General features: G+C 61.7%; 1 protein-coding gene across 5 annotated transcripts; it reads left to right on the top strand.

The window, feature by feature from the left end:
- Positions 1-4,602: 4,602 nt before the first annotated feature.
- CLCF1 (cardiotrophin like cytokine factor 1) lies at positions 4,603-14,010 on the top strand. Of its 5 annotated transcripts, none has more exons than XM_055415404.2 (4): positions 4,838-5,122; positions 5,954-6,052; positions 10,590-10,756; positions 12,569-14,010. In XM_055415404.2, exons 3-4 carry the CDS (start codon positions 10,604-10,606, stop codon positions 13,061-13,063), a joined length of 648 nt encoding a protein of 215 aa, XP_055271379.1. In that variant the 5' UTR covers positions 4,838-5,122; positions 5,954-6,052; positions 10,590-10,603; the 3' UTR covers positions 13,064-14,010. The 5 variants fall into 5 exon arrangements, with proteins under 5 accessions (XP_055271377.2, XP_055271379.1, XP_055271376.1 ...); XM_055415400.2 differs by lacking the exon at positions 4,838-5,122 and adding an exon at positions 5,375-5,463; XM_055415402.2 differs by lacking the exons at positions 4,838-5,122; positions 5,954-6,052 and adding an exon at positions 4,603-4,783.
- The last annotated feature ends 1,606 nt before the right edge of the window (positions 14,011-15,616 follow it).

A 15,616-nucleotide genomic window follows, 5' to 3' on the forward strand; every position in this document is an offset into this window, starting at 1 on the left:
GGCCCATGTGGGGTGCCTGGCCCATCAGTTGTGGGTGGGGGCTATGGGCAGGAGAGCCCGGGTCTACTGCTCCAGGAACACGGGGAATCTCTCTCCCAGAGGGCGTGCTAGTGTCCTGAAGAGACCAGGGGCGCCCCAGGTTGGATGCCTCCTAGCCACTGACTCTATGGACATGAGTCTGAGCAAGCTCCGAGAGTCGGTGATGGACAGGGAAGCCTGGCGTGCTGCAGTCCATGGGGTTGCAAAGAGTTGGACACGACAGAGCGACTGGACTGAACTGATTGAGCCAGGCGGTGCTCAGCACATGCTGTTGTCTCTGCATCCAGCCTCTTCTCTTCTCAAGGGTCCCTGCACGGTGGGTGTGGTGAAGAGGGAGCCATGTTCAAGGCCAGTGGTCCTCAGTTCCAGCCCTGGTTCTACCTCCTGGTATGACCTCAGCCAAGTGGCTTCATCTTACCAAGCCTCAGTCCCCTCATGTATCACATGGGGGAAACACCAGTTCTTATTATCTAGGGTTATTGTAAGAATGGGATGGAATCACTCACGTAAGCCTTAGCACAGGACCTGACTTGTGGTGAGAGCTCAGTGTGTCTTAACACTTGTCATGAGTTAAGCCCGAGAGGTGCAAAAGAGTAGCGTGTCACTGAGATACACCAGGCATCACAGCAGGCTGGCAGAGTCTCTGGGGCAGGGCCTCCACCCCCTGACCCCAGGGCCTCTTAGGGTTCCTGTCCCCTTAGGGCTCTGTGTCCCTGGCACCTGGCATGGAGCAGGAACTCGTGAAGGTTAGGTGAACAAAGAGATGAATGAATGAACCGATGGGTGCCCCTACTCACTTCCGTGGCTTCTCCAGTACTGCACTTCTGCTCACCCACCACGAGGGCATGACCAGAGCCTTCCCCGGACGCCCCAGCGGCCACGGCGCCTTCAGTGTCAATTCTGCAGCCGTGTGGGACATGGTGTCTTTCCGGCATACAGACAGCCTTTCCTGGGGGTGCCAGTTATGGGGGGAGCTGGGGAGGCAGCAGGGAGGGGTGGAACCCTAGCCCATCCCTGAGTCAACACTGACTCACCCCCACCCCCTTGGAGGGCAGCTCAGTCATCTCTGGGTGCCAGCCCTGCCCCCTACCCAGACACAACCTTTGAGGCCTGACCAACTAACCCCTGCGGATGGTAAGGAGTGAAGTCTGGAAGAAGGCCAGAGAGGGCATCAGAACAACATCCTCCTCATCGGCTCACAGATACTACCACCATGCCTTGGGGAGGTGGTCATATCCCGTTCCACGGAGAGTTGACGGGCTTGTCCTGAGGCCACACCAGCCACCTGGAAGCCCAGCACCCTGACTCCCTGGCCTGCCCTCCACCCGCCCTTGTCAGGCAGCCCGTAGAACCTCAGGGCTTCAGCCAGTGGTTGTAGCCACCCCTCCTGCCATCCAGCCACACGTCCACCCCAAAACTCCGCCTCCTCCCAGAGCTGGCCTTCCCTCTGATCTCAGTTTAATGAGTGTCCTTTGTCACCAGACTCTGAAATTCTTGAAGGCAGGGGTGGGTTTTCCTCTGTCCTGTACAAGACCTGGCACCCAGCTGGGGCTCAGGAAATGCCTGTAGGAGCCATCATGGGACAGATGGATCTGCCCCCAATTCACCCTCCGCAATTCCTCATCTCACCTCTGCCCTGCCCCCACCAGGAATCTCAGATGGTGAGAGCTGGAAGGGCCCCTGGCAAACCTCCCTGTCTGAGAGCCATGGGGGAGCAGGAACTTCCCCCAAGGTCTCCACCTGGAAATCAGAGGGCAGCCACCTGTGCCTCGGCCACCCCACAGAAACCCTGCAGGGGCTCTCCGTTCTCCACCCCTCCCTTCTTCCTTCTCCACCCCCACCCCCCACCAGCCCACCCCCTTGGGGATTTGGCAGAATAAAGGCACTGTCTTTATTCCAGCCCCCACCCCAGCCCAACTGGCAGCTCGTCGCCGGCATGCTGCCTTTGCCCAGACATGGCAGAGGGGCACTGGCAGCTTGGAGATGGAGATGATTTTCCCTTGGGCAGTGGGGAAGATGGGGAGGGGAGCGGCTTGTCCCCCCACCCCCGCCCCCCAGGTGAGGGGAGAGGGCAGGGCTGCAAGTCCAGACTAGAGGCAGAGGGAGAACAGGGCTTTCCCAGCTCACGGGGTCGGGGCGACCAGCCCTGGGGGCAGGGCGGGGGGTGTGTGTGGAAAGCCACTTGTCCCTGCACCAGCTGGCCTGGGTCCCCATTCCAGAGCTGCAACCCTCAGTTCCTGCAAACCAATGATTTCTAGGCTCCTGAGGTCAACATTTGCCGGGGTGGGGGCAGGGGGCAAGGACGCGTCCCTCCCCTTCCACTAAACCGGGTTCCTCTTCCTCCTTCGGGTGGCCTCCCCCTCCTTCCCGCTCCCACCTACCGATTTGCCTCTTTGTGTCTCCTCTTTCCTGTCCTGTCCCTTCTCTCTTCTCCCTCCTCTTCCCTCAGCGCCCCCCCCCCCCCCCGCCTTAGCTCCCCTCTCCCTCCTTCCCCTTTCTCTCCTGGCCCCCTCCTTCTCCCCCGTGTAGGGGCTGCTTTCTCCCTGACTCAGCAAGGTGCTTTATAAGGTGCTGAGGGGCTCGGCCAAATCCAAACCACATTGTCTGTGCAGACGCTCTCCGCAAGGAGCAGGCTGTAAACCCGGGGAGAAGGGCTTGAGCGGCTCCCCTCTCCCCCTCCCCTGCCCCCTTCCCTCCAAAAGGGTAGCTGCTAGGAGACCTCCTGGCCAGTCTCAGTGCCCGTCACCCACTGGGCATCTGCCTCCTTGACCTTGGCATGGGCATCAAAAGATCCTTGGGCTCGCCCGCCAAGAATGTCATTGAAACTCCAGCATTCTGGCTGGGGGAGGGGCGGAAGGAGGCCCCCCTGAGCACTTCTCCAAGGGCCCCCCCAAGGCAGGTTTCATCAGAGTGCTCTTGACTCCCAAGAAAAGCCCCTGCACCCCACCGCAGGCCAGCTCCCCTTTCCCAGCTCTTTTCTCCTCGTTTAGGGAAAAAAAAAGAAGAGGGGGAAAAAAAAAACCCAACAACAAAGTCTGTCCCACTCCAGTGAGGTAATTGAAAACAAACTTCTTCCCCACCCCCCCACCCCCCCACCCCCCCACCTCAGTTCTGGAAGTGCAGAAAAGGGAGGAGCTGCCATGGGAACCCCGCTCTGGGCTGGACCGTGCCTCCTTCTCTGACCTGCAGCCTCGAGGGGCGAGAGGGCAGGGCTGGCAGGGCACCCTTCTTCCTCTGGGGGCACCAGGGCGGGCGTGGTGGGCGCAGGCTCTGATGCCGTTCTTGAGAGGAGTCACTGTGCAGGTCTGGCCCACCACCACCTTTCCCTCCTTGGGGCGGCAAATAGACCACAACAAAAGCAACTTATTACCAAGTGATTTAATTGGTGGTCTGGCCCTCTAGAGCACTCAAGCCTTGGAGACCAAATGACCAAAGAAAAGTCGTGGAGTGGGGATGTCTGCACGTCCCCAGATGAGAGCGTTTCCTCTGCACTCTCCTTGGCAGTCCTCTGTGCGGGGAGAGAGGGAGACCCTCCAGGGAGGGTCTTGGCTTATGGGTCCCCTAGGGATCTCTCCTGGCGAGTCCCTGTCCAGTCCCGAGGGAAGGATGGACGGACAGAGGGCACTCCACAGCCCAGCCACCCCTACCCCACCACCCTGAAAGCCCACAGCCCCAACCCCAAAGGCAGGAGAAAGCAGAGTCTTCATGGGAAAGCATTTCACATGTGAGGAGTTTGGGTCTCTCCATCGCGCCTTGCACCCGATCGGTCTCGCTGAGTCACCCCTGAAACCTCTGGTGTTGAAACTGGTCTGGTGCCTCGTGCTGATTAATGAATTACGAGTCCCCCACCCATGAGCACTCTCCTGGCCAGGGGCAGGAAGAATGCAGAACCCTGTGAACTGGAGGGAAGAACCCTCTGCCAAGTGCCCTCTTCTTCCCTCAGCACTGGGCAGTGGGCCTGTGGTGCCCTCTGCCCGCACCCCCGGCCGGGGCGGGGGGCATTGTGAGCCGGTTAGTCACCTGCCCCAGCCCGGGCGCCTCTCTTAGACTCGGCGTTTGGAAGTGGGACAGGCGGCGGGACAATAGGCAAGGGGGGCGGTCAGCCCAGACAAAGGGCAGCAGGAAAAACACCATCACTTGCTTCGAAGCCAGCTCGCTGGCATTTGGGAGAATGTGTCATTGCGTTTACTCGGGGTGGGGGGTGGGAAGGGAGGGGTGGGAGGTTAGAGATGCTGAAGCAGAGGTAGGGTGAGAGCGGGACCCCGCCGGGCCGGGAGCCGGCGCCCCAGGCCGACACCCAGGGAGAAGAAAAGGGGCGGCCAGCTCATTCCCCTGCCTCTGGGGAGTTCGCCGACGGACGGATGCCCTCCCGCCCCCTCCCCCAGGAGGCCCGGGGTGGTACCGCCGCAGCCTCGCCTCACCTCACCCCCCCTCGGTGCTGTGGGAGGGAGAGGAGCCCCAGAAGCCCTCCCTTCCCTCCTCCCCCCGCCTCCCCCCACCCCGGGGAGGGCCGCTACAATTTGTGGTTACAGCTTTACACGTCAGAAAAAAAAAGTTTGCAGAATGTCCCACACCGAAAAAAAAAAAAATCCGAAACCGAGCGAAAAAAACCTGCGAGTGGGCCTGGCGGATGGGATTATTAAAGCTTCGCCGGAGCCGCGGCTCGCCCTCCCACTCCGCCAGCCTCCGGGAGAGGAGCCGCGCCCGGCCCGCCCGGCCCCCAGCCCCATGGACCTCCGAGCAGGTAGGAGCCAGGCGTCCGAGGCCCCGGCCCCCGCCCCCGCCCGGGAGCCGCCAGATCCGGTTCCCGTGCTTCCCCCGGGGAGTCCCGAGCCGGGGCCGGGCCGGGGAGCCGGGCGCTGCCCCCGCCCGCGGGGCTCGGGCCGGGGCGGGGGGGGCCCGGGCCGGGCGCCCTCGAGAGGGGCCGGGCGGGGACGCGGCATTCCTGGAGTCCGCTCGGCGGGGCCGGGAGGTGGCCGGAGCGCGGCGGGCAGCCCGGGCGACCCGCAGACCTGGGAGGCGGCCACCTGGAGCCCGGCGAGGCGGGGTCCCGGGACCCCGGGGGACCGAGCCCCGCGCCAAAGTCGGGAGAGCGAGTCCGAGGAGGGAGCGGGTCTGCGGGAGGAGACGGCGCGCGCGGAGGAGGAGGGGGCCGGGAGAGGAAGCGGGCGGGAGGGAGGGGGCTCGGGGGAGCCCGAGGCCGGGCCGGCGGGAGGCGAGGGGAGGCCGACACCTCGGGCCGCGCCGCTCTCCCTCCCCGGCCCGCCGGGAGGGGAGGGCGGGAAGGAGGGCGGGCGAGAGGAGGGCGGAGGGCAGAGCCGCGCCGGGCTGGTCCGGGCCGGGCCGCGGGAGTCGCGGCTTCCTCGCTGCGCGCCGCGCGGCCGGAGCCCACCATGCTGCCCGTGGCGGGCGAGCCGGCGGCAGGTAGGGGCCGGGCGGCGGCCGCGAGCCCCCCGGGCCGGCCCGCAGTGGCCTGGGAGTGATTAGTGCGGGCGGGCGGGGGACGGGGGGCCGGTGGCGGGCGCAGCCCGGCCGGACCGGGCAGCAAAGTCTGTCACCGGCCGGGGAGGGGCGGCGGCGGCCGCTCGGCCCCGGCGGCCCGCGGGAGGGCGGGCAGGGAGTGGACGGCGCGGGAAAGGGCAGCGGCCCGGCCGAGCCCGGAGCCCCGGCGCCCCCGGACCCCGCCCCCGCCGCCGGGAAGGGAGCGACCGGGCGGGAGCGGGCCGGGGGCGGGGCCGGGGGCGCCGGGGCCACACAGGGGGAAGGCGCCGCCGCCGCAGGGAGGGGGCCGGGAGCGAGAGGTCACCGCCGAGGGGGTAGGGCGGGCGAGCGGGCCGAGCCCCTCGAGGGGACCCCCAGGCCCCGGGCCTCGCCAGAGCCCCCTCATCCCGGCTCTCCCCACCTTCTTTCCCAGCGACTCCTCTCTGCGCTCCAGATGCCCTCCCCAGACTCCCACCTCCCAGAGGATGCGTCCCCGCTTCCTCCTGCGCCCGGCCCGGCCCGCCCCGCTGGGGTAGGAGGGGGCTGCCGGGAGGGGAGGGGCGGCTGGAGGTCCGGCTGGGCCGGCGCGGTCCGAGCCTCGCAGAGCGGCTGTTGGGGAGAGCGGGGGGCACTGGACGCGCTCCTCGGTCGGGCGCTCTCTGACCCTGACCCCTCCAGGCTGACACCTCTGTGCTTTCCCTGTCCTCACGGAGCCCCTCCCTGGCTGCGGGAGCACACGGCTGCCCTTCCCGCGGGACACGGGGATACCATCCCCCCACACACACCCCGACAGAGCAGATCCGGTACCCCCACTGGCTCAGATACCCTCAGACATCAGGCAGAGGTGGCAGCAACTGTCCCGCCGCAGCAGTGCTGAGAAGTCTCCCCTCCCAGCTGATGTAATGGCTCCCTCTCCCCCTGGCAGAACCCTGCCCCGGCCGGTCACACTTTTGCACACCCCCCTCGGCACTAGCAACTGTTAGTGACACTTCACATTCCTCCCCACAATCCCACCTGTCTATTCACACTCTGGCTCCTGCGCGCTCCCCGAGCCCCTCCCACACTCTCTGGATAACAACACCCATTCAAGCACACCCACACAATTGCTGGACTATTTCCTTCATTTTGTGCTCCCCTACTCCCATGCCTGCTTTCTGCTGGGCTCCACCCAGGGTCCTCTTGTGGCACAACCCCGACCCTGGACTCCTGGTTGGGAATGGACTCCTCAAGGCTGGGAGGCGGCCCGCCCATCTGCTTCTTTCCCTGGGCCTCAGTTTCCTCTTTTCATTTAGGCTGGAAGAGAAGGGCAGGGAGGGGGCTGTTGAAGAGGACGACAGAGTAGGGGTGCCACACGGTTTGAAATTTAGCTGCACAGTGCATGCGATCCCATCACACAAGCCCAGCCACTGGATGTGCTGGTGACAGAGAGGTCTCCTGACTTCTGATCCCACCCGTTACCCACTCCCTAAGCCGCCTCTCAGTTGCCTGGGGGATAGGGAACCAAGGAGAGAATGATGGAAGGGATAGAAGGAAGACAGGGGAGGTGCAGCCAGCCCAAAAGACCAGGAAAGCTGGCTGTTCCTTTGGGCCTTTCTCTGAGAAGGGGGGCTGAGGGGTGGCCCCTAGGGCCTTTCCCTGACTCTCCCGTCACCGTGGACCCAGCACCCCTTCAGTGGCTGCGTTCCTGCAGTACTCCCCCACTGACCCCTCCGAGTTCACCAGGGTGCTGGGCCTGGCCTGGCCTCAAGGCAGGGCCTTCGCTCTTCCTTGCACCCTCAGTCCAGCGCCTCTGGGCAGCGCCTCCCAGCTCCTACCTGTCGGGCTGACGGCTCTGAGCCACCAGTCCAAGGTGCAGAGTCTCCTGGCTGACCAGTCCTCCCCACCATGACTACCCTGGCTTGTGTGCACTGCTGAGCCCCCTATCTTTCCCGACTGAGGTCAGACTGGGGGAGACGGGCTGAGGGGGGCAGCTGTCTAGAGACACGCGTCCATGGGGGTCTGCCTGCCTGTGCAGCCGTATCAGGGTGGCCGTGCGCGTGCGTGGGCTGAGTGTGTGTGTGTGTGTGTTTGTTCATGAGGGGGGCCTCGGTTCCCAGGGCCCAGGGATCTGGATGGAATTAGGGGCTGGCTGGGGTGGGGGCCAGGATGGGGGGTGGCGGGGCCCCCGCAGCAGGAAATGTGAGCTGCTCTCATTAGCTCCTCACGTGCTCAGCCGGATTTATAAACACAGGGGAAGACGGGATGTAAACAATCAGTGGGCAGCAGCCAGAGGCAGAGTTGGGGCGGGGGCCGGGCTGGGGGCCAGGGCTGGGGGAGGGGGCCCAGGACACAGCCCCCGAGTGGCCGGCCCACCTGCGCACCCTGCGCCTGCAGAGGAGGGGGAGCGTGAGGACTCCAGGGTGCCCCCAGCACTTGCCCTCCTAGGGACACAGGCCGGCTGCGCCGAGTTCAGGGCCCATGACTGAACCACAGGTGTTCTCGGCCCGGACAGCTCTCAGTTTTGCCGCCTGAGAGGTGGGACATCTTGCCCAGAGCAGCGGCCATCCCGACAGAGAGGAGAGCGCTTTGGCCTTCTACCCCCTCCTGCCTCCTCCCCCTCTGGGTCTGAGGCTCCTTCCCTCTTGGTCCCTCAGACCCTTCAGCTCTCCCCCACCTCGCCACCCCCCCAGCCTTCAGTGACACAGTTACCTCAGAACTGAAATATTCCTGGAAACACCGGCCTTGTCTGGTTAATTTCATGAGCCGTTTTTCTGCCCAGATGACTTCGCTCTTGTTTTTCCAGAGGCTTCTCCCTGTGCCGTCCCTGTGTAGGGAGCCAGTCCTCCCCAGGGATGTCCCGCAGGGCCCAGAGTGGGAGGGAAGAACAAGGCTCAGAATGGGGTTCCTGACCCCCGCCCCCACCCTCTGTGTGCCAGGCAGAGCCCAGTCCTAGAACTCTGGCTGGCAGGGCTACCCAGAGCAGGGTGGGGTAAAGAGCCGAGCCTAGCTCCTCACTGCCGATTCTGCTGGGACCCTCGGCGTCATCACTGTGAGAAGAGACAGGACTCAGTCCCAGAAGGGCCACTCCCCGCTCAGCAGGTCTCCCACCCTTGAAACTAACTCTTCACTGTGCCCATAGGATCCTGGGCACTCAGCCAGACAGCGGCTGAGGGCAGCAGAGAAGAAGGGCCTGGAGTTGTCTGGGATGTGGAGAACAGGGAATAGAAAGGAACTCAGGCGGACTTCCCTGGTGGTCCAGTGGTTAAGACTCAATGTGTGTACTACAGGGGGCACGGGTTTGATCCCTGCTTGGGGAACTAAGATCCCCAACATGCTGTTCAGCGCAGCCAAAAAGAGAGGGGTGGAGAGGAAAAAGAGGGAACTCAGAGTCAGTGAGAGCTGGGGCGGAAAGGAAGGATGAGGGAGGATCATTTGGGAGGGAAGCCACAGGCTACAGACGGAGAAGAGGGAGAGGGGAGCCTGGCCCCCCAGGCAGCAGTTACGGGTCTGGCCCTGCCTTCTGCCCTAAAACACACATGGGTGGGGCACGTGTGTGTGTGCGTGCATGCGCGCACACACATATCCTCAAACAAGAGCCCTTCACTCGAGACAGCAGAATCCCTGAGACTGGAGGCACCCTGTTGCCATGCTCATCAGTGCAGCCAGCCGGTAAAGCATCTGAAAGAGTCAGACCGACCAGCGGGCCACTGCAGAAGGTCCCACCTGAGCCCTGCCCTCCACAGAGACCTTCCAGACCGCGTGAATCCTAAACCCTCCGACGCTGCAACCCTCTCTAAACCCCTGACCCAGCATATGACTAAGTCTAAACATACATGGTCTTAATTCTTTCTAACTCCACACTTATACCATAACCCTAAGTACAATCAACTTGTTAAACCCATATCCAACTTATTTCTATCAAAGCAATGTATGTCATTGTAGAAAATTTGACAGGATATAATCTAAACTAAAAGAAGGAAACCACTCTCGACCTCACACCTCCCCAAGCTCAAAACCCAAACTAGCCCTACTCTGAGTGACACGCCATGTATCACCGCATCAGACAGCTACATCCACAGATGCACAGACTTCAGCCCCAGCCAACCCTCTGCCTGCCCAAACCTAACCACATCCCCCAGCTGGACTCAAACCGCAACCACACTCGGTCAGCCAGACCCCAACAAACTAACCTGAAACTTTAAAAGGAACCCAGTCCTTAAACCTAATCTAGCCCAGGGCCAATTACAGCCTTACTCTCTCCTAACCCTCATTGCCACTGCCAATCCCAAGGCCCACTGAATCCTAATCTAGTGCTCTTGACCTTGAACCTCACCTAAAAGCTGGGAACATCATGTTTTCCAATGGTCGAGCCTTTCCTCACACCTCTGACCCCTGGCCTGTGGTATCCTGCAGGGCCCAAACTCTGCAGCACCATCAGCGGACAAGCAGGACTCATCAAATACATCACATGCTGTCTCTGCCCCATCCCCGCCCTGTCTTCATGGCAGACGGATCCCCAGGTCTCATTGGCTCTAACTTTCCCCCCTCCAATACCCTAGAGGAGCATGCGGCAAATCCCACTGTAGCCGCCTCTCAGCGCGAACACCACATTTCCTTCAGTCTAACTTGATCCTGCACTTTCCACGTGCCGGAATCAAATCCCAGAATGTAGCCTCCACCACCCACCCAAGCCAGCCCCATGTCCTTCAGCCTGCCTGGCCCTGGTGTCCACAGCTACACCTTGCCTCTGACCCTGGTGGTCTGACCCTGCACCCTGCCTCTGGCTCGACTCCCACTCGTGGCTGCCTCTCGCGCATCCCTCTCAGCGCTGAACACACACACGCTGACACACAAATGCTCTCCAGTACCTCCTGGTTGACACACAGGCCAAGTCCTCCTCAAACACAAATATGCCTCCATGAGCACAGTCTCTCAGGCCAGGAAGCGCCCCTCCTCCATTCTGCCTGCTCCCATCTGCTGTCCCACCCTTGCCTGGCTCCCGCCCCAGGTGGGGAGACACCTGAGGGGCTGCCCGCTGCCTCCTGGGCCAGGCCAGGCCACCCTCACGCTCCTTGCTGTCCTGTCCACAGGGGACTCGTGGGGGATGCTCGCGTGCCTGTGCACTGTGCTCTGGCAGCTCCCTGCAGTGCCAGCCCTCAACCGCACAGGAGACCCGGGGCCCGGCCCCTCCATCCAGAAAACCTATGACCTCACCCGCTACCTGGAGCACCAGCTCCGCAGCTTGGCTGGGACCTATGTGAGTACCCGGGGCTGCTCAGGGGCTGGGAGCTGGGTGAAGCACGGGGGTGAGGGAAGAGAGAACACCAAGAGAGTGGGGGTCCTGGTGAATGATGGGGTGATGGGGAGGGGCTTGGGCTCCCTGGAGCCCCCCTGGCTGGCCCATCTCCTGCCCTCCCTCTTGGGGAAGGTGCCCCCTCCTCCCCATCCCTGGCCCCAGGACTAGGCATGTGGGCAGGCCTCGCACCCGCCTTGGCCCACTGCCACTGGCTGCCGGCCCGGCCGCCCGCCTCCCCCTGAGGGCCAGGGAAGTCTCCTCTGTTTACACCGAGTTGTGGTGTCTCTCGCCCGGGTGGGGCTGGGTGGGACTGGAGGGCCCCACCCCCCATGCCTGTGTTCCAGCTCGTCTCTGCCCCAGACCTGGGGCCCTGCTGCTCTGGACCCATGGGCCTCCCTTCTGTCTGCCTCTCCCATCCTAGCTGGGCCTCCTAAGGGGGACTTGGGGAGAAAACGGGGCTGTAGGGAACCCTGGCCAGGAGGGACAGGGGGTTCGGGGTGCGGATGGAAGCTATGCCATAAGGATCTGGGTGCGGTCCGGAGGTACTCGGAGAGCCCAGGAGAGAAGGGAGGAGGGTCGGGGTTGCCGAGGACTGTGGGGAACTGGCCCCTCTTCCCGTGTTCCTCTTCCACATCCCAGACCCTACTCTGGAGCCAGGGAAAGCAGGGGGAGGAGGGTGACGGGGGAGCTGGCTCCAGCCCCAGGATACACCGAGGAAATTAGTTTGTCTCTGAGCTTGTCAGCGTGTGAACCTCCCCCTGGGCCCTTGCCTATCCCAGGCCTCGCCTCTTGCTTCTCCCTCTCTCCCAGCTGAGCCGGCTCCCTCGCCCTCTCCCTGGGCCCCAGGCCTATCCCCTGAGGGTTGGCAAGGTCTGTCCTCTTCCCTAGACTGTCTTCACACCCTTCCTCCTGCCCAGCTCTTGAGATGGCCCGTTTCTGCCTCCGGCAGCCCTGCGCCTCTGAGCCCTTCTCTGGGGGCCTCAGCGAGGACCATGTTCCCTGCCCTCCAGCGAGCGGCCCAGGCTCCTCAGGGGCAGGCATAGCTGGGGTGCCCCCGGGCCCTCTGCCTTCCCACCCGCTCTCCTCTCTGCCTTCCCATCCAGGAAACCTCTGCTTGACTCTGCTACCCGCTCCGGCTCCCGACCCTTTTTCTTCCCCGGGCTTTCCCTGCCAAATTTCTTGAAGGAGTGGTCTACACCCTCTGCCTCCACTTCCTCTCCACCCGCTCACTCCTTAACCCCTGCAGTCTGGCTTCCAGGCCCCTGGAGCTGCCCTCTCCAAGGTAGTCAGGCACCTCGTTCTTGCCAAGCCCCGCGGAGTTCCTGAGACTTACTCTCCTCGCTCTGTTTTGCAGCCCTGCTGCTGAGCCCTGCTGCCTTCTCGAGCTCCTCTTCCTGGCTCTGCACTCTCCTGGTCCACCTTCGCCTCTGTGGCCTGGCCTCCTGGGTCCTCAGGGCTCCTCTTCCGCTCTGCCCTGCCCTGCCTGCACGGGGCGCTTTCCCTGGGCTTGTGCTCTCAGCCAGTCAGCACGTCCTTCCTGAGTTTCTCCTGCGTGTGTTTCTCTTTCTGCACTTCTCCATAGGGGAGCTCATCGCCCTCGTTGCTTCAACTGTCACCTCCATGCCAGTGACATCCCTGCAGAAACTTAGGGGAGGCCTAGCATGGAGATGGGGCCAGTGTCAGGGGACGCAGGAAATAGAAGCTTTGGGGGCGAGCATCTCCCAGCCGGCTCCTCCGGCCCCCTCCTTCCCCATCGTCCTCTCCTTTTCACAGCTGAACTACCTGGGCCCCCCTTTCAACGAGCCTGACTTCAACCCCCCTCGGCTGGGGGTGGAGACTCTGCCCAAGGCCACTGTCAACCTGGAGGTGTGGCGAAGCCTCAACGACAAACTGCGGCTGACCCAGAACTACGAGGCCTACAGCCACCTCCTGTGCTACCTGCGGGGCCTCAACCGCCAGGCCGCCACGGCCGAGCTGCGCCGCAGCCTGGCCCACTTCTGCACCAGCCTCCAGGGCCTGCTGGGCAGCATCGCGGGCGTCATGGCAGCTCTGGGCTACCCGCTGCCCCAGCCTCTGCCCGGGACTGAGCCCACCTGGGCCCCTGGCCCTGCCCACAGTGACTTCCTCCAGAAGATGGACGACTTCTGGCTGTTGAAGGAGCTGCAGACCTGGCTGTGGCGCTCGGCCAAGGACTTCAACCGACTCAAGAAGAAGATGCAGCCTCCGGCCACTGCGGTCACCCTGCACCTGGAGGCCCGTGGCTTCTGATCTCCGACCACCCTCTCCTTCCCCTCCTCCTTCCAGCCCTGCTCCCACTCTAGGAGGGAGAAAGGCGTACACCAACACTTGTTGAGCCAGGAGACTGGAGCCGTGAGCCTCTAGCCTCCCTGGACTTGGAGGAGGGTGTGATGCGATAAGGCCCACCCCCTCCTGGCCTCCCTAAGTCCTACGGGTCTGAGGAAGAGGTGCAATAGGCCCCATCCCATTTCCACAGGACGTCATGCTCAAGGGCACCCAGAGTGGCTGCAGTCGGTGTGAGGCTCTTGCAGCTTCCTGCTTCCTGCGCACCACTTGCCAGCGCACAACCAGCCCCTCAAGTGGCACTTCCAGGAAGCGTGCCTGTAGGGCAGGGAGAGGGGGGCACCATCACACGTGCCTTTCTAGGGTGAAACCCTTTGGCTGCCCTGCTCTCCTTAGATGGGTGTTGCTCCCCCACCCCTCAAACAACTCAATACATCCAGTTCAGGAAACACATGGTGGCCAAGTCCAGATGGACGAGATGGGATGAGAAATGAAAGCAGTGGGGTCTGCAATGGAGGTGATACTGAAAGCAGAGGGGCAGGGACAGACTGGACCCAGGGGTCACCAAGGCTATCCGTGGCACAAGGTGTCATCCAAAAGGACACGGCCTTGAATTTTCTTGCCAGCTTCAGGGTGCCTCCCCTCTGCCCCCTTTCCCAGGGTATCTGTGGGTTGCCCAGGCTGGGGAGGGCAACCATAGCCACAGCCACAGAATTTCCTGAAAGTTTACATTGCGGTAGCATTTCGGGGTATGGGGGCAGCTCCCCTAGGCCTTGCCCCCCAGCCCCACCCAACTCATGACTCTTTTAAGTTTGTTGTATTAATATTTATTTATTTGGAGATGTTATTTATTAGATGATATTTATTGCAGAATTTCTATTCTTGTATTAACAAATAAAATGCTTGCCCCAGAATATCATCTCTTTGCTTGACCTTGCCCCGCCCCTGGTTCTCATCCGTGTTCTCCTGGCCTTTCCTCTGCCCACCTCCAGCCCTGGGCTCCCACACCTGCTGGTGGAGGGCCAGAAGCCCCAGAGTTAGCCCAGGAGATGCCAAGAGCCAGGGAAGAAGCTCTCTCCCCTGTGTCCACCCGGAAGACGCTCCTGCCCCTCACCCACCCTCTCCTCTTACTGTGCAGTCCCTCAGTCGTGTCCGACTCTGTAGCCCCATGGACTGCAGCACACCAGGCTTCCCTGTCCCTCACTATCTCCCTGACTTTGCTCAAGACTCATGCCCATTGAGTCAGTGGACTCAACCATCTCATCCTCTTTCGCCCCTTTCTCCCTTTCCTTGCAGTCTTTCCCAGCATCAGGGTCTTTTCCAGTGAGCTGGTCCTTCAAATCAGGTGGTCAAAGTACTGGAGCTTCAGCATCTGTCCTTCCAATGAGTATTCAGGGTTGGCTTCCTTTAGGATTGACTGGTTTGATCTCCTTGCCGTCCAAGAAGTCCTCCCAAATATCTTCCCCTCTGTCACTTCCCTTCTTCCTCCCAGCCTTTGCTAATCCACCTTATTCCTCTGGATCACTTTAGTGGTCCCATAGGCCTGTCCCTGTGCAAAGCTGTCTGTTTGCCCTCTGGCTGGCTGTCCAAGTCCCTCAGCTTCCTCAGGAACCCCACCTGTGGCTGCCTGTCTGAGCCCCCCAGCAGTAACCCTCACCTTCTAGATACTTTTCATCTCCCAGGGAGCATGACAGACTGAGGCCAAGTCACAAGCTTCAGCTGTGATTCTACACTTTGCTCTTCAACATAAAATTAATAGAGGAGAGAGAAGAACTCATGCTGCAATGCAAGCAAATAAGACAGACGCTGTTCAAGGATGCTGTTGTTAAGTTGCTCAGTCATGTCTGGTTCTTTGCAACCCCGTGGACTGTAGCCTGCCATGCTCCTCTCTCCATGGGATTTTTCAGGCAAGAATACTGGAGAGGGTTGCCACTACCTTTTCCAGGGGATCTTCCCGACTCAGGGATCGAAGCCTTGTCACCTGCTCGGCAGCCAGATTCTTTACCACTGAGCCACCTGGGAAGCCCCAATCAAGGATGACTTAAGCTCAAATTCCAGGTCCATAACCTACCAGCTGGGTGACCTTGGACAAATGATTTAAAGCTCTCTATTGTCCAGTACTCTTGCCTGGAAAATCCCATGGATGGAGGAGCCTGGTAGGCTGCAGTCCGTGGGGTCGCTATGGGTCGGACACGACTGAGCGACTTCACTTTCACTTTCACACATTGGAGAAGGAAATGGCAACCCACTGGCAACCCACTCCAGTGTTCTTGCCTGGAGAATCCCAGGGACGGGGAGCCTGGTGGGCTTCCGTCTATGGGGTCACACAGAGTCGGACACGACTGAAGTGACTTAGCAGCATTGTCCAGTTTCCCCATCTGTAAAATGGGTAAAATTAACACCCTTATAAGAATGTTGGAAGGGATAAGAGACACAATGACGGTAAGATGCTTGGCTGAGGCACCAACGATCCATAATCACAGATGACTGATTTCAGCATATCAGGATGCTCTAGTGAAG

This window comes from Moschus berezovskii, chromosome 25 (assembly GCF_049115385.1).
Source record: "Moschus berezovskii isolate FMDL1 chromosome 25, NW_MosBer_1.0, whole genome shotgun sequence".
Lineage (NCBI taxonomy): Eukaryota > Metazoa > Chordata > Mammalia > Artiodactyla > Moschidae > Moschus > Moschus berezovskii.

Coding starts and splice junctions, on each gene's coding strand:
- CLCF1 (XM_055415402.2), top strand. CDS start 4,603: ATGTCCCACACCGAAAAAAAAAAAAATCCGAAACCGAGCGAAAAAAAC. Junction 4,784..10,589: donor CCCCATGGACCTCCGAGCAG/GTAGGAGCCAGG, acceptor TCCTGTCCACAG/GGGACTCGTGGGGGATGCTC. Junction 10,757..12,568: donor GCAGCTTGGCTGGGACCTAT/GTGAGTACCCGG, acceptor TCCTTTTCACAG/CTGAACTACCTGGGCCCCCC.